This window comes from Colobus angolensis, unplaced genomic scaffold (assembly GCF_000951035.1).
Source record: "Colobus angolensis palliatus isolate OR3802 unplaced genomic scaffold, Cang.pa_1.0 Scaffold159, whole genome shotgun sequence".
Lineage (NCBI taxonomy): Eukaryota > Metazoa > Chordata > Mammalia > Primates > Cercopithecidae > Colobus > Colobus angolensis.
Genome location: NW_012114699.1, coordinates 314,596 through 335,908, shown reverse-complemented (window position 1 = coordinate 335,908; position 21,313 = coordinate 314,596). Strand labels below are relative to the sequence as shown.

Sequence of the window (21,313 nt, the reverse complement as noted above, 5' to 3'; positions counted from 1 at the left end):
TCAACTTTATGGAAGAGTTTGTGTGGAATTGGTAAACTTCAAAAAAAAAAAAAAAAAAAGGTACAGAACTCTAGTACCCTAGTGTTCCCATTCAAACTCTCCAATACTAGAAGTAACTGTTACTGTAATTTTTATCACCATACATTAGTTTTGTCTGCTTTAGAATTCCATATAAAGTCTATAGTCTTTAAAAGCAAAATACTAGTGGGTTTTCAGACAAGACTATTTACAATATGAGGTATCCATATGCTTCTGCCCTTTTACACCTCAAAGCCATGGGGAAAGGTAGAAGATTTTTGAGAATTTAAATCCATTTTGGGAGCTCTTTTATAAGTCACCATTATAGGAGACTAAACCAGAAAAGTGCCCTGTTTGAGAATTAAAGGATGTTCCTGATGGATTGCCTTTATTATTGTTTTTCAAATGCTCCCTCCTTAGTTGGGTTAAGGCACAAACGCAAATAAGAACACAAAAAGCAGCCAGGCACAGTGGTTCATGCCTATAGCCCCAGCTACTCAGATTAAGGCAGGAAAATCACTTAAGCCCAGGAGTTCAAAGCCAGTCTGGGCAACATAGTGAGTCCAGTCTCTTAAATAATACATAAAGTATTCAAATTATACCTCAAAAGCTACAACTATACTGGAGGAAAACTCACAATATTAAACTAGAGTATTACGCATAAAACATAGTTATAATCCTTAAATTATAAAGTTGCTGAAGTATAAACTTTTTCGTGTATTAATGCAATCCTACAATTCTGTGTGTGAGTAGAAAGGAGAGAAACCAAGTGTAACAACTGCCCTTAAGAATCCCAAAATGAAATTAAATAGGACATTTCCAGCAAATACATACACTGTTCTTTTGTCTTGTCGGAGTAGTTTAGAAGAAAATTCACTCAGAATATCAAGAAATGCCAAATTTAAAGGTGGATGGCTCTCCCCTTGTGGATTAGGCTCTTTAAAAGCAAATTCTATGCCATCTCTGCAAAGAAAAAAAAATTGAAATAAACATTTGAGGGACTATAATAAAAAAGTCAATAACTTAGAAAATTTCACTCGCTACTTCCTTTGCCAAGCTTTTGAGGAACAGAAAACAAGGAGGTTGTAAAGAGTGCAGATATATTAACATTTTATGTTACTGTTACTTTCTTTAAAACAATACACACACACACACACACACACACACACACACACACCACTTAGCTTTCAGTCTGAACATGGTCTGGTATATCTACATTCTTTAATCGGTACCTTTTTCCATAGAAAATGACGTAAATTCTCTCACATAATGATCAATACATTATCTGTATTTTTCAAGACATAAAAGAGACCTACTCTAACATATAGAACGTTAAAAAATAATTCACAAATATCTGTAATGAACAATTCAAGAGTAAAGTTTAAAATTAAACTCCATGTAAGGCCCATTTTAACTACATTTATGTGACGATAAATACCTCTATTCATCAAAATAACAACCCAACATTATAACTCTATCAAATATATAACTGAGTAAAAAACAATCCAGATGGAATCAAGGAGGAAACGAAGGAAGGATATTACATGAAAAAAAAAGATATTATTTCTGAAAATAACATATAGGTAGTCCTTAAATATTATGTACAATTACCATCTAATGGATTAACAGGCATAAAAATAAACTTCAGTTTTAGAACAAAGTGAAAGTTGTTGAGGGAGGAAGCCAGGTGTGGTGGTTCATGCCTATAATCCTAATGCTTTCGGTGGCTTAAGTGGGAGGATCTCTTGAGGCCAGGGGTTCAAGACCAGCCTGGGCAACATGGTGAGACCCTGTCTCTACAAAAAACAAAATAATAATAATTAAGTTGAGGGAGTATAAGCAAAACTTAAACAAGAGCAGCAAATTTTCCTCAAAGAGACAGTTAACACTTTTTATAACTAAATGAGCAAGAGGATGAAGGAGAGTCCAAGACTCTAAAAGCAAGGTTCTTTAACCCACAGGTAATAGATAAAGGGTTTTAATACACAAATGTTGGTTATGTTAAAGGTCTAAAATGTATCCATACTTTAAAAGTGCAATTGATCACTAAATTATATGCCCAGTATAAAATAAAATGACTTCCAACTTTGATAAGGGGAACAAAATATGCAGATGGAAAGAAGGCTGTGGATCAAAACACGGGAAAAGGTCACTACAAAATAAGAGTGCAGAACCAAAGAAAAAACTTGAGACAAAGGAATCAAACCTCAAAGATTTCTCTATCTGACAATGAGATCATGACAAAAGTTGATAAAAGATGTGTAATGCTTGATGAATTTATGCTGCTTTGATTCACATAATTTATAGACTTTGTATGGTTTAAATTTAAACAAAGGCTTATAAACGGAGTTTTAATCCTAACTCATTTTGCTGTTGTTTTTGAGACAGACTCTCGCTCTGTCACCCAGGCTGGAGTGTAGTGGCACAATCTTGGCTCAATGCAACCTCTGCCTCCAAGATTTAAGCCATTCTCATACCCAAGTAGCTGGGACTAGAGGTGCACACCACCACCCCCAGCTAATTTTTCTATTTTTAGTAGAGACAGGTTTCACCACGTTGGCCAGGCTGTTCTCAAACTACTGGCCTCAAGTGATCCACCTGCCTCAGCCTCCCAAAGTGCTGGGATTACAGGCATGAACACCAAGCCTGGCCCAACTCATTTGTTAATTGAGATAGCACTGTAACTGGTTCTTTAAAATTTAGAAAGGAGATAGGGTAGAGATTTAGAAGCTAATAATAAAGCATAAATTTAATTTAGTTATGCCAAATGAAAGCGCTAGATTAATAAAAAAGTTTCATGACTAAAAAATATGAGAGCTGAATAAAATATCTGGAAATTACTTGTGTAGCATGGCAATGGCTTCTCTTGTTTTCAACTGATCAAGTCCAAAAGTTAAAGCAAAACGTCGAGCAAGTTCTTTTATGCCACTAAATGTAGAGGATGATCTATCAAAATTATAGCCATTTTCTTGTATCATTTCATTAAAAAGCTGTTTGGAAAGAAAGAAAGCACGTTAAAGTTCTTAATACCTGGAGATTAACATCTTTTAAAATATTACATTTTCATTTAAAATACAGGTGTTCAATAAATGAGGTACTGTATTTTATTGTAAAACACTAAAACATGATACAAATGACCAAAAGTGTAGTACTTCGTATATTTAAACTGGAGGTTGTTATCAACATCAGAAACTCTTTAGGTTAGTTTTGGCAGAATGCTATTCTGCTGGTATTAATTGGATATTAACACAGCATATAAAAATATAAAGAAAAAAACCCCCAGCAAATTATTAGGCAACCATGCTCTGTTATTTACGTTTAAGTGGTGAATCTTCACATCAAGAACTCTTAACATGAAATAGCGAAAGCTTAAGAATTTTAATCTTCTTTGACAAAGTAATTCTAATTACAGGACTTGAACCAAAAGAAATATTTATGCACAATACTACGTACAAAAATGTTTTAGTGCTATTTATAACAGCAAAACTTGTTAAAAAAAAAACCCTCAGCATAAACAAGGAGACTTTGGTTAAATTGTGGTCCATCTACAAAATGGAATATTATATAGTCGTCAAAATGGATATGCTAATCATCCTGCTTTGGTTAACTATACACTGTGTCAAAACATCACTACGTATACCCCATAAATATGTACAATTATGTGTCAACTTTTTCTTTTTTTTTTTTTGAGACAGAGTCTCGCTCTACCACCCAGGCTAGAGTGCAGTGGCATGATCTTGGCTCACTACAACCTCCACCTCCTGGGTTCAAGCGATTCTCCTGCCGCAGCCTCCTGAGTAGCTGCGATTACAAGCGTGTGCCACCAAGCTCAGTTAATTTTTGTAGTAGAGACGGGGTTTCACCATATTGGCCAGGCTGCTTTCGAACTCCTGACCTCGTGATCTGCCCGCTTCGGCCTCCCAAAGCGCTTGGATTACAGACATTAGCCACCACACCTAGCCACGTGTCAACTTTTTAAAATGAGGAAGACTTCTGGGTATACACCCAGAGAAAATGAAATCCAAATGTTGAGGAAATATCTGCATTCACAGAAGCAGAGAATAGAAAGGTGGTTGTCAGGGACTGGGGGTTGGGGGAGGCTGAGACTTTGGTTAAAGGGAACAACGTTTCAGTAGGACAAGATAAGTAAGTTCTGAAGATCTATTGTATGGCATGGCAACCATAGTTAAGAGTAATGTACTGTTTTGTTTGTCTAAAAACTGCTAGGACAGTTGGTCTTCAATGTTCTTAACACAAGTAAGTATGTGATGCAATGTTTATGTTAATTAGCTAAATTTAATCATTTCACAATGCATGCATATCAAAACATGCTGTACACCATTAAGTATACAGAATTCTTACTTTTCAATTATACCTTCACAAAAATCTAAAAAAAAAAAAAAAATGAACCTCTCCTGCTCCAAAAAAAAAAGAAAAAGATGCTGAGGAAATTATTTAATGGCATAAATGTGTTCAGTGTTTATTAGTATTAAAATGCAGTCTTACAAAATGGAATGCACCATTTAATTTTTGTTAAAAAATCAGATTTCATGTAGGCATAAAAAAGAGTAACAAGGCCATTAAAAAATAAAAAGGTTATTGTAAAGTGAAAACATTAAGGATAATCTGTATTTGTTCCTTTTTTATATTTTCTAAACTTTCTACAGCTAGCAGCTATTACTTCATAGCAAAAGTTATTTTTTAAATGCCATCTTTCAACCTTTTAAATTTTATTTATTTTTCTTTCTTCATTTTCTGTAGAGATGGGCTCTTGCTATGTTGCCCAGGTTGGGCTCAAACTCCTGGGCTCAAGCAATTCCCTACCTTGGCCTCCCAAAGTGCTGGGATTACAGGCATCAGCCACTACACCCAGACTACATTTTGTTAATTTTAATAGAGAAAATTCAAATTCTCAAATAAAATTAAGAACATTCCTATCTATATTTCTTAAAAGAAAGTTCATTAAGTTGGAATGGGTTGGGTTATCTTTTGCATGCAAATTTTGTCTCCAAAGACAAAAGCATACTAAGTGAATAATTTTACCTAATTAAACTGCCTCAACACGGCCAAAATGAAAACTATTGGTTTTTTTGTTTGTTTGTTTGTTTTGAGACAGAGTCTCACTCTGTCACCCAGGCTGGAGTGCAGTGGCACGACCTTGGCTCACTATAACCTCCACCTACCAGGTTCAAGCAATTCTCGTGTGTCAGCCTCCCAAGTGGCTGGGATTATAGGTGCACACCACCGTGCCCAGCTAATTTTTGTTTTTTTAGTAGATACAGGGTTTCACCATGTTGGCCAGGCTGGTCTCGAATTGCTGACCTCAGGTGATCCGCCCACCTCGGCCTCCCAAAGCACTGGGATTACAGGCATGAGCCACCGCGCCTGGCCAAAACTATTGTGTTTTAGTTATAACATTAATATACGCTCACAAAAATAAGTTTGGAAATACACAGAGAAAAAATTAGAATTCAACATGAAATCTACCAAAGCAAGTTAGCCACTGTTAATGTATTTTGTGATTATGAAGCTCTTTATACATTAATGAATATAGATCTACACTAATTTTAAGTGCTGTACAACAGTCATTGCAGAAATGTACTATACAGTATATTTATCTAATATCCTGATAGACTTTTAGATTATGTCTTACTTGCTATAAACAATGTTGCAATATATAACTTTGTGTATCAACTTTTGCAAACTTGTCTTTTTATCACCTTGGATAAAAGAGTAGATTTAAAAAGTAGAACTGCTGCCTCAAATGGCATATACATTATAAATTTTTACATAAATTGCCCAATTGCCTACCACATCTATATTTCCTCCATACCTTAGACAGCTATAGGTTTTGCCAATCTTGACAGTTTGAAAGCAAAAAAATAATCTCACTTGTACTCTCTTGTATTTCTACTTTTATAAACTGTCTATTGCACCCTTTGCCCAATTTCAACTGCTACCTTATTTTGCTATTAGGTGTTAATTGTGTTAGCTAAAGTTGGTACTCTTAATGCTTACCTGTTGCAGACTGAGAATAAGGGTCTTAGCACACTGAATTTTGTCTATCTGCCTTGTTTTACTCATTGTTTCTTTGATGATATCTCCATAGTCATTATAATACTGAAAAGAAATTTGTACAAATTAGAGCTTTATCTCTTAAAACCACTGGACAATAAGACTAATTTTAGGTTAGTCATGTAAACACGTCACAAAGTATGTATTTGGCCAAAATTATGCCTTCGATGGCAGGAAAGAATGTTACTGAAACCTAAAGATCATTTCTAAGCATACAATCCCTAACTTCAGTAAAATCATATATACAAAACCGTTAAGATCTAATCAAATTTAGCTCCAGACTTGGTTTAAAATAAAGAAGGTATAGTGACTAAAACAACAATTAGGTTATGCAGATTTTCAGAAGTAACACAAAATATACAAACAAAATTCTCTTTGTAAAACAATGAATATAATCTTAGTTATACTTACAACTAATTCATTGATACTGGGTACAGGCCATGAGTAGTTTAAAACTTTATTAATTTGGCTTATAGAATCTAAGTCTATAAACAACTTTTAAAAGGAAAACATATAAACAACTTTTAAAAGTTATAACTTTTAAAAGAAAAGTTGTTCAAATGACATTTACAATACACATGGCACATGAAATTTTTTCCTAATTTAAGATCGTGTTTCAAACACGTACAATAACAATTATCAAAGATAACAGAATAACCATGTCCCTATGACAAATAAGTGACTTTAGAATACCTAAAACTTTAAAATTTGTTAAATAACTTCATAAACAACCTTAGTTTAAAAAAAAACAAAAAACAAAAAACAAAAACTGGTAATTATCATCCCAAATGATTTAAGTTCCAAAATAATTTTCAATGATATTAGAGTTCAAGTAGCAAAATATTCCAGAGAGGATTAACCAAGTTTTAATATATTACATATTTTATTTATTGAAAGCAGAGGCTTTAAAACGTTTACATTTATAATTAGATTTTAGTTGAAGAAGGATTTTTAAAGCTATCTTACCATATTTAGTCACATTCTCTTAGTATAATCAACAATATCCTGTTTATTATTACTCTTAACTTACAAAACCTCACATACAGTTATGAAAATTATGAATAACCTATGGTGAATCAAGTCAGACTTTGAGAACCAAAGGGGGGAACCTTAACAATCACAGTGGAACAGATAAAGGTAGTCAGAATGCAAAATATTTGGAGTTATTCAAGGTTGCAAAATGCATAGTAACCAAGCCAAAACTACCACCCAAGTCTTCTGACTCCTGAAACTCTTTTTAATGCTACATCAAGCAGAGGAGGATGCCATCCTATTATCTTAAACTGAATCATAAATGCTATTTCTGATAGTGACAAATTAAGAGAGACCATCTCCAATATTCCAAATGCAAATGAACATAATAAACCCAAAATGTCCATTAATTGGAGGAGATGTATAAGGAAATGTTACTGAAAACATTAAATATTTTAAAATACAACTCTTCTACACTAGAAATGTAATTTACCACTTAAATAATTCATTGGCAGCCATGCATAAAAACCAGTGTTGCATTTTATAACTATCTTGCTATCCATTTTCAACTTTACCTTCATATACTGTTTGAAGATATCTGCAGCTGTATTCATCTCCACCACAGTATATACAATTAGCTTACAAAATGCTGCAAGTAAATTTCTTCTCTTGTGCAGAGCTTCAATTTTACTGGCTTCATCCTCTTGCTGACCATCTGCAGAAAAAGTCCCAAACATTAAGCCATCTTGTATTTTATTTCAACCATATATTTTTTTAATTCTCACTATAAAACACGCTTTTGTAAGAGAATTTGAAAAGGGAAAAACATTAAAATTAAAATTATAACCATTCATAATTTATTCCAATAGACTAAAATTTTTGTGACATCAAATAATGATCAGAACAAATGGAACTGAATCACTCCATTTGTTCATATTCTACATTCACCTAGTGAAGTCAGGCTAAACTTGCCTAACATTCATCTACTTCCCTAGCAGGATAGTTTGTTAACAAAATCTGTACATTCAATGTCTGTTAGTTAAGGCTCCTAGATTCCTGAACACTGCCAACCTCAGAATTTCTCCTATCTCTTACAAGGATGATCCCACTTACTTCAAACCCCAAAAATCTGGCTATAAGAGTCCTCCTTTGTACATATATTCTGCTAGACAGGCCCCAGAAACCATTTTGTCTTTTTAAAATAATCTTGTATATTTCTACTCTGATCCATTATGTGAAATCTTGACATTCAATTCTCAAGAAGACAAACTTATTTCCAAATTCATAGTCAGGGAAGCCCCACTGCAGCCTCCAAGTAATGCCAAATAATTGTTTTTACTTATTGGATACTGTAAATAAAACTGGATGAAGCTTTTTATATTTAAAAAAAAGCTGCATAAAAAAATTTTTCCCTCTGGAGAGATTTTACAAATGAAATTACTTGTATAAAAAAAAAAAAAAAAAAAAACCACTATCCCGGGCCGGGCGCAGTGGCTCACTCCTATAATCCCAGCACTTTGGGAGGCCAAGGCAGGTGGATCATCTGAGGTCAGGAGTTCGAGACCAGCTTGGCCAAAATGGTGAAACCCCTTCTCTACTAAAAATACAAAAATCAGCTGGGTGTGGTAGTATGCGCCTGTACTCCCAACTAGTTGGGAGGCTGAGGCAGAAGAATCGCTTGAACCCAGGAGGTGGAGGTTGCAGCGAGCCAAGATCATGCCACTGCACTCCAGACTGAGCAACAAGAGTGAAACTCCATTTAAAACAACAACAACACTATCCCATGTTAAATGAAGTTAAAATTTTTTATGTTTATTAGCCATTTATAATTCCTCTGGTGAACAGTCTGTGCATATCCTATCAGCTCCAACATAAGGTTCCCAATATCAAAAACTATTTCATGTATAGTAAGAATGTTCTTTCATTTAATTAATTTTTCATCTTGTCTCTGGTAATCTTTGATAACTTCTAGTAAACTAAAACCAAATTTTAAGAGTAAGAATTTAAGACCATCAGAGAAAGTTATATCTCAAAGATATGTCCCAAGATGCAACACTATTTGCTTAGAAACCTAAGACATATCATTACACTGAATACATAAAGTAACCTTTTCTTAATAGCTCTGTCACTATAATGGACAATTTCTACATGACATTGTTTCCAATGACAGACATTTTCCCTCTAAAGACTAAACTATCCTATGATATTAAGAGTTTTTAAGTCCTGATTTTTATTTTCCTCCACTAACTGCTTGTCAAGAATTAGCCAACTTTTTCTCTTGTGGATATTAAGGAATGCAGAGAAGTACCTAACACACTGGGCCTTTCATTAAGTGTCAGCTGCCATTATTATTATGTATTGTCAATGAAATGCCTCTAGGAGCATTCCCTATTTTACTCTCCCTTTCTAATCTGATGTGGGCTAACAAATAAAATATGCAAGGGTCTACAATACCAGATGTTAGGTGAGGATGGAAACTATCATATGCTGCTGGAAGGAGGATAAAATACTACAACCACTTTCGCAAGATGCACACACACTATATAATCTAGCAATTCCATTCAGGTATACACTAGAAAAGTAACTACACATGTGCTCAAGGAGCTAAGCACTGAAATATTTGTTGTAACACTATTTTAATTGAGGAAAAAGTAGAAATAACCTAAATGTCTAAAAATAAGAAAATGGATAAACTGTTGTTAACTTGTATCATATAATATTGAACAGTCAGAATGAATGAATTCTAGCCACATGTCAACACTGTTTTATCTCAGGAATGTAAATTCAAAAAGGAAAATTGCACTGGGTGCAGTGGTGTGTGCCTATAATCCCAGATACTGAGGAGGCTGAGGCAACAGTACTGTTTGAACCCAGGTGGTTGAGGCCAGCCTGGGCAATATAGCAAGATCTCATTTCATATTTTAAAAAGAAGACAAAAGGCAAATTGCAAAAGGTTCAACATAATATCATTTACATGGAAGTTAGCAAGAATAAATGAACTATGTATTTTTAACAGATACAAATTCTTAGTAAAATAAAACCGAAATGCAAAGGTGTAATAAACAACAAATTTGAGGTAGCAGTTATCTCTAAGGAAAAGGGGAGGATAACAGGATAAGGGAGGAATACAAATGAGGGCTTCTTTTGTAACTGTGCTTTTATTTCTTTAAAAAGACCTAAAACAAATACAGCTAAATTTGACAAAGACTGATGGAATGGTTATGTAAAAATCTGTTATATTTTCTACTCTTCCATTGGACTAGAATGCACTTCATTTTAAAAGTGAAAATAGTGCCAGGTGCAGTAGCTCACATCTGTAATCCCAGTACATTGAGAAGCCAAGATGAGAGGATTGCTTGAGCCCAGGAGTTGGAAACCACCCTGGGCTACACAGCGAGACCTCGTCTCTACTAAAAATTAAATAAATTAGCCAGGCAGAGTGGCACACACTTGAGTCCCAGCTACTCCAGAGGCTGAGGTGGGAGAATCATTTGTACCTGGGAGATTTAGGCTGCAATGAGCTATATGGAGTCCACACCACAGACTGGGTGACACAGTGAGACACACACACACACACACACACACAAAGTCCAAGGAGATAAGATGCTGTGGGGTAATTCTAGGAAGCTCTTAGGTAAGTCAAGAGTTTTGGCAAGCATACTCTAATTCAATTCCCCATGGACTAAATGAAGCTAAGGCAGCCCCAAATTAACAAAAGGGTTATGTACCAAAACTTATTTTGTATCAGGTTTTAGAATCCAACTGTGCTTTCTCATAGATGTTTTAGAAGTTAAAAAAAAAAAAAAAAGACGTTTTATAAAGTCCTATTCACTTTTTGGATTAATTTCAGATGTTAGCTTCTCAAAAGATGCTTCAACAGTGAGAACTTACATCTACATGCCCAAAACACTTTGTACATGTCTCCATTACTTACCAAAAATTGCACTATAGGCCAGGCACAGTGGCTCACACCTGTAATCCCAGTACTTTGGGAGGCCGAGGCGGGCAGATCGCCTGAGGTCAGGAGTTCAAGACCAGCCTGACCAACATGGTGAAACTCTGTCTCGACTAAAATAAATAAAATAAAATAAAATAAAATAAAATAAAATAAAACAATAAATTTTTTTAAAAAAAGAAGAAAAAAAGAAAAAGAAAAATTAGCTGGGCGTGGTGGTTGACACGAGTAGTCTCCCAGCTACTTGGGAAGCTAAGGCAGGAAAACCATTTGAACCTGGGAGGCGGAGGTTGTAGTGAGCCAAGATTGTGCCACTGCACTCCAGCCTGGGTGGCAGAGCGAGACTCCACCTCAAAAAAAAAAAAAAAATTGCACTATAATTACTTGGTTCTTTTCAACCTGAATTTAATTCTTGAAGGATAAGACCTTGTTTCATCTTTTCATATCCATACCATCTAGTAAACTGCCTGCTGACCAATAAATGTCAATATTATGAATAAAAGCATAACTAAGCCAATAGCTTAGAGTAACAGATGAAAAACTCAAAGTATATAACCTTTACTACATGGATTCTGACAACTGTTTGGGCAACTCTGGGTTTCTCATTTGCGTTCAGAGTAAGTTTTTAGTATGTGAGCACAAAGCTCTCCATTGCTAAAAATAAGCTACATGCCGTATACAGAATTACCTGTTTATTTATACCCTGATATGCAGTGATACATCAGTATGGATATACACATGTTGATGTTGTATTTTCCTTTAAGTATAACTTCACACTTTGGGAGGCCAAGGCAAGAGGATCACTTGAGGCCAGGAGTTCAAGACCAGCCTGGGCAACATATCAAGACTCCATGTCTACAAAAAAATTAGTCAAGCACGGTGGCACACCACCTGTAGTCCTAGCTACTCAGGAGGCTAAAGTGGGAGGATTGCTTTGGTCAGAGTTTGAGGGTGCAGTGAGCTATCATAATGCTACTGTACTCCAGGCTAGACAACAGAGTGAGACTCTGTTTCTAAAAAATAAACAAAAAATATACCTTCAAACTAAAAACAAACCCAGAAAGACGCCATCAAATATCACTTCTTTTCCATGACCTCATGCTCAAGTAAGGTAATTAGGGTGTGTAAACAACTAGGGTATGAAGAGTAACTTAACACTAGGTGAGGCTGGTTTGATTCTTTTCCTGTGAACATTCTATACTGTCCCAGACTTTTACATAGCAGTTTCAAACATTTTTCTAACATTCAGAAATCACATTAATACTCCCAAAATTAAAAAAAAAAACCTACGGTATACAAGTACACAACAAAAAGTAACATACTTGATTCTTCCCAAATTATCTGCATACTGGTATTACCAATAAATAAGGGCAAGAGGGAGTAAATTTTATTGAGTACCTGCTATATGTCCAGGCACTGTACTAGTTATTTGGCTCGATTTTTAACAGTTTTATAAGGTAGTTAGAAATTAGAAAACAGGCTCAGTGCTAGTGAGAAGCAGAGATCTGACTTGAAAGCCTATACTCTACAACATCACGTTTTCTTCACAATAGTACAAAAAATGAACATAAATGTGCTGGAATATTACCTGTGTTTCACGTTTTTAAGGATAAAATATATTCTAGTACACTGGAGTATATACCTGTGTTTCACGTTTTTAAGGATAAAATATATTCTAGTGCACCAACGTACATCATTGTTACTTAAGTTTGATTTTATGGTGGACACACAGATTTAATAAAAAGATGGCAATAAAATTACCTGCACTATTATTATCATCATCCTGTTCAATGAAGACATGATCCAAAATAAAGCTGAGCAACTCAGACTGCAATGAAGAATCAGGGGTATAAACTAACGGCTCTAACATGTCACGCCCTCCTGACATAATCTGATGGCTGAAGATCATCAAAATATCACACAGAATAGTGAAGGCCTATTTAAAAAAAAAAAGAGGAAAGCAAGCTATAATCCAAGGTTTCTCACTAACTGCCACAAATAATTTACATATTTAACACAGAAACAGAATCCAACTTTCTATATTTAAAAATCTTAAGAGAAATCAATGTTTAGTATTTTCCTAAGATTCTAAAGCTGAGAAGTATATATATTTGTATAATGCTTTACTAACTGCAAATTTCACAAATTTTTTTTTTAATTTTCAGCAACATTAAGTGACTTGTACACTATGTTACACACTACCAAAACATGCAGGGTCAGGACTCAAACTTAGGTTTTCTAACTCCAAATCCCCTACTTTGCTCTATATTGCAATGCCCCAAGGTATTCATTCTCAAACATGAAATAATGTATAAACTTGGTACCATTCTTCATTCTACAGAAGAAAAAACATTAGAGATAAGTATTAGAATAGAGATCACAAAATCTATGGTACTTACTAAGCACTCTCATTGTTCACATGTGTACTGATTAAGTAGAGAAAACATAACCACATACAGGGCTGCTTACTATTTATCAGGTAAACCTGAACATATTATAATAAACATAAGGCTGAAGTTGTATCTCAAGGAGCTTAATAAAAACTCTGCCATGGGTTTTAAATGGAGTCACAGACTGGTTACTTATTTGTTGGGAAGGGGTAATGAAAACAGAAATTTAGGGTCACAAAGTAAACCAGAAAATACATTTAAAGGAAGCCCATTCCTGGAAAGAGAATATAATACAGAGCACAAAGTAGATCTTACTAACAGTTTTGCCATTTTGGAACCAACCATATTTACTTTTTCTCTTTATGTTTTTACCCCTTCCTTCAGTCTCTTCTCCTAACTACTATAGTAGTAATTTATACCTATTAGCATATTTCAGTTTACAAAAACTTGCAACATAAAGAGTAAGGGCCGGGCGCGGTGGCTCAAGCCTGTAATCCCAGCACTTTGGGAGGCCGAGACGGGCGGATCATGAGGTCAGGAGATCGAGATCATCCTGGCTAACACGGTGAAACCCCGTCTCTAATTAAAAAAAAAATACAAAAAACTAGCCGGGCGAGGTGGCGGGCGCCTGTAGTCCCAGCTACTCAGGAGGCTGAGACAGGAGAATGGCGGGAACCCGGGAGGCGGAGCTTGCAGTGAGCTGAGATCCAGCCACTGCACTCCAGCCTGGGCAACAGAGCAAGACTCCGTCTCAAAAAAAAAAAAAAAAGAGTAAGGATATAAAGTATTAAGTATGATGATATTTACTAATTAGCGGAACTGGCAAATCAAGTGAGCTGACCAGGACACATTCTGAGAAGCTGTTGGGAAGACTGGGCACACAAGCTGTTTAATAACTAAATAATTAACCTCTATGGCCTGAGCAAGGGATTATATAGGCGGTTACACAGGATAACCCACAAGGATTATGTGTTAATGCTGTAAAAATAGGGATTATTATGCTGAATAACTTGGTGTCCCATGCAAAAATAAAGTAATATTTCATGCATTAGGTTTGGATCCGTGCATGTCATTAAAATCCTATTCCAAGAGTTTAAATCTAAATTCAATTTACTACCATCAGAAATCTTGTTCCTTTCATCTGAATTATAGAGATGAAAATTAAAGTACCACACCCTTTATTGCTCTTTATTGCTATAGTTCAACACGACACACATAAAATTGGAGAGAATTCAGCAATGTAACAGTTATGGCTATATACTTCATATTTTTGGAAAAAAGAAAAAAAAGCAAAATTCAGTAACTGCATCTTGGCCATTGAATATCTTCTAATTCATGTGTGACCAAGCATATATGTATGGTAGGGACGAGAGAGATGGAAATATGAAAAAAAGAGACTAACAGCTGGGCACTGAATGGACATTTTAAACTATAGAAATCCAAATATGTTTTATTAAAATTAGCTTCGGTATTTTTAAATTAAATAAAAACAAGTGCCAAACAAAAGGGTTGGTATATTTGAACATATCACAGTGTCCAAAAATCATAGGTTGACTATTGGGATTCTACCTGAAAAAACAAAGGTTAAGCTGTATGAAATGGTTGCAAACCTTGAAATTACCATAATCATTTTGACTATACCATATTAATAGTTATTATGAAATGCTTGTGAAAACATCTTCCCATAAAAGCATTTGAAAAGCACGTTTCCAACGAAGCTTAATCCTCTCAATTAGAGAATGAGAACTGAACATGACGTTAGTTCTAGGATCAAACCAGGTAACAGTCTATTTCCAGAACTGAAAAGGTTGGAAGTAATGGAAGCATGAAGGCATATGGGTTGGGAAGGTTAACACTTGGAAGAGTGACTATAAATGTTTATTTCAGACAAGGTCCACAGAAAGATCAGGATGAGCGAGAATGCCAACATTTGATATTCTCAGAGAACAAAACCTCGTGGACTTTTCTACCCTGGAGCAAACTTGTTATATTAGTTGCTTTCAGGAATGACTTTTTGTTAATTTCATACACCTATAATTTGTATGAAGAAGTCTGTTTACCATGTGTCATAAAGGAACAACAACATAAATTAACTATAAGGGTAATCTATAATGCAATTATAAACCCCACATGAAATTAATCAATTTTATTATGCACAAGTCCAATATAATAACCTACTTTTTTAGTATAGTATACATAGGCAGATACAAGATATTTCTGCTTTGCTCAATCTTAGTATTATTTAAACTTTCTACATTAGTTCAGATTTTATAAAAGTTGCTTACAAAAAGATTACCATCTATAGTAATTACTAACCTGTTCCTTAACAGTAGTATTCACATTGGTCAGGTAATGTTGACATATCTGACAAAATACTCTCATTTGTTTCTTTAAACGCAGCAAGTCCTCCTTGAAAAAATTTAACATTAACTTTTAAAAAATATTGTATAAACAATTCAGCATTTCTTTAAAATGTTTTCAATTATGTAAAACATTATCATATATATAGCTTTATTAACTCTACTTGTGCATTTGATTTAAATTTCTTCTTTATAATTTACAAGAAATGAAAACAAAGGGACAGTTTGTCTTACAAATCTCACCAAAGTGCAGCCTTAAAAATATGAGGTACACTAATAGATAATATCCTAAGGCTTTAGCCACTGGCACAGAATGCTAATAAAGATTTACGCTCCGTGCTCACATCATTTCAAGGGTGGTCAACCCATAAATGGAAGAAAATAATAAAAAAGAAATGGCATCTTCCATTTCTTGTTAGAAGGATACTGCTGTACTTTATAAAAACTCAGAATGGAAAACATTTTGTGGTGTTACTATAAACTTTAAAATTTTATTTATTTATTTATTTGTTTGTTTGTTTGTTTATTTTATTTATTTTCAGATGGAGCTCACTCTGTAGCCCAGGCTGAAGTGCAGTGACATGATCTCGGCTCACTGCAACCTCTGCCTCCCAGGTTCTGGCAATAATTCTACTGCCTCAGCATCCTGAGTAGCTGAGATTACAGGTGCACACCACCATGCCCAACTAATTTTTGTATTAGTAGAGACAAGGTTTCACCATGTTCGCCAGGCGGGTCTTGAACTCCTGACCTCAAGTGAGTGGCCTTCCTCAGCCTCCCAAAGTGCTGGGAGTACAGGCGTGAGCCATTGTGCCTGGCTTACCATAAATAATTTTATATTCACTCCTTTCCTATACTAAAAATACTTCCTTTTTTCCAGTTTATTTTTTAACTGTCAACATAGGTGAGCAATTATATATGGTAATATAGTCACCGTTCCTACTACAAGCTTAACGTTTAGTTAAATTAACTTTTTCCTAAGTGTTTGATAAAAAGCACACAATGAGTGGGGCACAGTGGCTCATGCTTGTAATCCCAGCACTTTGGAAGGCCAAAGTGGGCAGATCAGTTGAGGCCAGGAGTTCATAAGCCTGGTCAACATGGTGAAATCCCATGTCTACTAAAAATGCGAAAATAAGTGGGGTGGAGGTGCGTGACTGCAGTCCCAGCAGCTCAGGAGGCTGAGGCACAAGGATTGCTTGAACCCAAAAGTCAGAGGTTGCAGTGAGCCGAAACTGCACTACACTGAGCCTTGATGACAAAGCAAGACTCTGCCTCAAAAGGGAGGAAAAAAAAAAGCACATAATGTTAACAATACCATATTGATTTTTCAAGAGGAAAAATCCATTTGTAGATATAAACAGCATCTTAAAAGCCCAGAGAAATTCTAAGTATTTAACATTATTCTCTGGGTTTAGGCAACACAAACTTATTATCAAGAGGATTACTTTTGGAAGAAAATGCCTACAAACACCTAACTCCAGAACTCTCAGAAATTGCGTGATATTTCTAAAAATGAGCTCAAACAATATTTAAGGCAATATCCAGCACTACAAGTACAATGTTTAAGCTTCCAATTTACAAATGGAAAAGGCAGTCCTGTTTAGTTCAATTACTAAACACATTAAGGATTATCATTATGGGTAAAGCTGTAAAAGCTCTATATGTACTAATAGCTGGCACTAGCACATTATATATTCAATCAGAAAATGATTGATCATGAATTTGGAACATCACTAGAGAGATCTTGAATATGAATAAGGTTATCTCAAAACAATACCAGAGCATAAGAAGATCTAGGGGCAGTTGGTTTATTATCTTCAATTTATGTAATCTAATACTTGTATCTATTTCAAAGGCTCTTGGTCATCAACTTTGAGAATACAGAAAACCACAGATTATGCAACCTTCAAATGTGAACAATTTTTAATTAAAAATCATACCTTGAAACAAACCATACTGATGTCCTCCACTGAATATACATCAAACTATAAATAACAGTACATTAGAAACAAGCAACATTTCACTGAAATAACTGATCTCATTAAATGTGTAAGTGTGCTGAAAACCATTAATGATATTTAGTCTAACAAAAACACTATCGAACCACCACAAACCTTTGTAGAGCTGCTTTCAGTTATCTTAGCAAGTTGCCAAAGGATTACATAGTGAGTACACTGCAGTGCGTGAATAACAATCTGTAAAAAGAATCAAAGGATACAGTTAAAATTTAAAAGCCACAAGACTTCACTTTTCAAAGTTATATGTGTAACTAGTAAATAAATAAAAACCTGCTCAGGCATGTCTCCATTTTCGATTCCAGTTTTCAAGAGTTTGTAATTACAAGCAAATAAATCCCACTTTGAAAGGTCATGGGCACTGTAAAAATAAATAAATAAATAAATAAATAAGCTTTATTAAAAAGCTAAACTTAACGACAGTTGTTTTGGACTTGACTGTTAACAGAATGCAGTAAATGCAGTAAACTTTAAAATGCCCCCACAACAATAACAAATTAGCTCAGAAATTAACATTATAACCCACAAAACATGCAAGTTTATTTCTACAGATTTAAGAAAACAGGAACTTCAAAATTCAACTTACTTATGAAAAGCAGTAATCCTCTTCAATGTTGACAATACCTGATATGCATCATCTTCATCAGGTTCTTCACCCTACGAATATTAATTATACTTAAGAATCATCAGAGTGAAAAATCCTAGGCTATCAAAATGTTACTATCACCCTGAAAAATAAAGAATAACGTAACAAAACCCACAAACAAACTTTGTCATTCAATACCTAGATCTGGCCAAATTTAAGAATATGGCTGGGGTAATAAGTCAACACAAGTTTGTTATCATAGAAACATCATAACTAAGAGAAAAAATGAAAATGACATTCTTCTTTTTCTTCTAAGTAAACCTGACACAAAATTATAAAGGCATCTATTTTTTCACAGTAATAAATGCACTACGACAATAAAATACTTAAATGACAAGAAGATCAGAAAGACGATACCTAAAGGACAAAATCTAAGTACCTTAAACGTATATCATCATGAAGACATATGACACTAATCACAAATAAATAGGGAAAAACCCCCTGAATAATGACTAGATATGCTGGTCCTATTTGGATATCAATATTTATTAATTTCATTCATTTTCAACTTAGGGTAACTTAAGTTTTGAAAAATTTTATCAGTCTTACTACAGGAAACATAAAATGTTTACACACTACTAAATCTACTGTGTTGAACTCTAGTTCTCTCAAAAAAGCACTTGTTTTTAAACTATAACTCTTCTACAAAGTAATTAAATTTAATTAACAAACCATTGCTTGATTTTAAATGAATTCGTCCTAATCAAAATCATATTCAGCCAAGAGTAGAGCTATTAAAATTTTTAACTAAGAATGTAATAATTGTACATCAAAATATTTGCACAAACCTCCAATTAGTAAAACTTAATAAGCCCGGAATAACGATATACACCAAATAAAAGTTAAATGAGTAATTAATAAAACAACAAAACTAGAAATTACGAAGTCCATATGATTTTACAACATTAATGATAAAAGTGATGTGGAAAAGGCTAACAGCATTAATTTGACAATTACGAATTTTTATTTTATTCAAAAAATTTAATGTAAATATTTCCAGAAAAAATAACAATCACAACAAAAATACAAATGTATTTAAGTGCTATGCACTAAGCCTCTTTGGAAATACAAGAGAATAACACAGGAAACTGAAAAAGATTTATAATATCAAAACCCAGACCGGGTGTGGTGGTTCATGCCTGTAATCCCAGCACTTAGCGAGGCCAAGGCGAGTGGATCACCTGAGGTCAGGAATTCGAGACCAGGCTGGCCAACGTGGTGAAACCCCATCTCTACTAAAAATACAAAAATTAGCCTGGTACGGTGGCACATGCCTATAGTCCCAGCTACTTGGAAGACTGAGGCAGGAGAATCGCTTGAACCTGGGAGGCAGAGGTTGCAGTGAGCTGAGATCGCACCACTGCGCTGCGGCCTGGGCAACAGAGCAAGACTCCGCCTCAAAAAAAAAAAAAAAAAACACACACATAATGTCCTTCCCTAACCTACACTGCCAAAACACTTAGAAATACTCCACTTTTTTAGGCTATCTAGTCCAAATCCAGCTCTCCCTTTTCTGTTCCATTAACACCCTATTCCTTAACAGCCCTGGTTTAACCAGGTAACTGTCCAGACCATTTCTCAAAACAAAAAAGATGTCAGTTTTGCTTTCACCTTCTCTGAGTCACAGACTCTTAACACTTTCTTATTTTGGTGGAGGAGTAGCCTGGTGAGTCATAGAACGAAAAGCCTGAACATCTTTTCAAAATACTGCTAGGGACTATCACCAAGACTAACACTTGGGTGACTAATTGGCTCACTGGAGTAGAGGTGCTCAACTGACAAAATACTTGTAATAGTTATAATATATACCTCTTGCAGAAAATCTTCAAGAAGCCGGTTAAATTTATCTGCCAATTCATCTATCAGTTGACTTCTTGAAATATCTACCCTGTTGAAGATTGTGAACTCTTCATTACAGAGTGCATGGTAAGTTTTAGAACATGCTTCCAAAACATCTGTATCTGTGTGCTTCTCTACAATATTCCGGATCTGTCGCAATAAGGCATCCAAATGCTGCAAAATAATAATATTTTTCATCAAAACTAAGGCATATGTGATAGGTATAAGGTGACTACATCACCACATCACCATGGAAAAAACTGTCAAATACAGTAACTCTACAACACAGAGCGTACATTTTAAGGTGCTTTTCTAATCATGATAAATAAATACACTGATCCATCCATACTTATTCCTCAACTTTAAGGGAGATATTACCTACCTCATAGGGCTGTGGTGAGAATGCTAACATATATTAAAAGCTTACATTAATTCATAGAACACAGCAAAAGTGTTCAATAAATATTAGTTGATTTTGTCTTATAATTGTTACTATTGTCTATGGCCATACCACCCTGAATGAGCCCAATCTCATCTAATTGTTACTATCTAGTTATCTGCCCCTAGTCTCCATAAATGATCAGTGACACAGTCACATAATAGCTAAGAATGAAGGTACAGTTGTCGGCATGAAGCAAAGGGAAGCATCATTACCACCATTCTGTGAGTCAAACTAATCTAAAGTACAGAAGACCTAAGCTATAGGTTTCCTTTCTTAAAATATGTCCCAAAAACACATTTTAAGAAATATAAACAAACGTTATGATGAAATGAACTAAAAAATTTTTCTTAAAGGTTTTTTTTACACAAAATAATCTTACCTTTTCTAATCGTCCAGTGGTATATATTTCCAAATCAAAGTACTGAGGCAACTGCAACAAGTTAGTCACCTTTTCTGCATCTACAGAGTACTGTGAAATACAAAGATCATGTTAAAAATATCACAATAAGGCCGGGCGCGGTGGCTCACGCCTGTAATTCCAGCACTTTGGGAGGCTGAGGTGGGCGGATCATGAGGTCAGGAGATCAAGACCATCCTG

At 34.8% G+C, this 21,313-nt stretch overlaps 1 protein-coding gene across 6 annotated transcripts in view; it reads right to left on the bottom strand.

Annotated features, from left to right (window-relative positions):
* STAG2 (stromal antigen 2) overlaps window positions 1–21,313 on the bottom strand; it is a 155,983-nt gene that overhangs the window by 18,260 nt on the left and 116,410 nt on the right. For all 6 annotated transcript variants that reach the window (XM_011936949.1, XM_011936951.1, XM_011936953.1 and 3 more), the window contains 11 exons: window positions 21,095–21,184; window positions 20,244–20,447; window positions 18,375–18,445; window positions 18,062–18,149; window positions 17,888–17,968; window positions 15,727–15,819; window positions 12,782–12,956; window positions 7,641–7,780; window positions 6,037–6,138; window positions 2,860–3,008; window positions 853–981 (listed from right to left, as the gene is read on the bottom strand). In XM_011936949.1, the coding sequence (XP_011792339.1) occupies window positions 853–981; window positions 2,860–3,008; window positions 6,037–6,138; window positions 7,641–7,780; window positions 12,782–12,956; window positions 15,727–15,819; window positions 17,888–17,968; window positions 18,062–18,149; window positions 18,375–18,445; window positions 20,244–20,447; window positions 21,095–21,184 (1,322 nt within the window). The remainder of the gene's footprint in view (window positions 1–852; window positions 982–2,859; window positions 3,009–6,036; window positions 6,139–7,640; window positions 7,781–12,781; window positions 12,957–15,726; window positions 15,820–17,887; window positions 17,969–18,061; window positions 18,150–18,374; window positions 18,446–20,243; window positions 20,448–21,094; window positions 21,185–21,313) is intronic.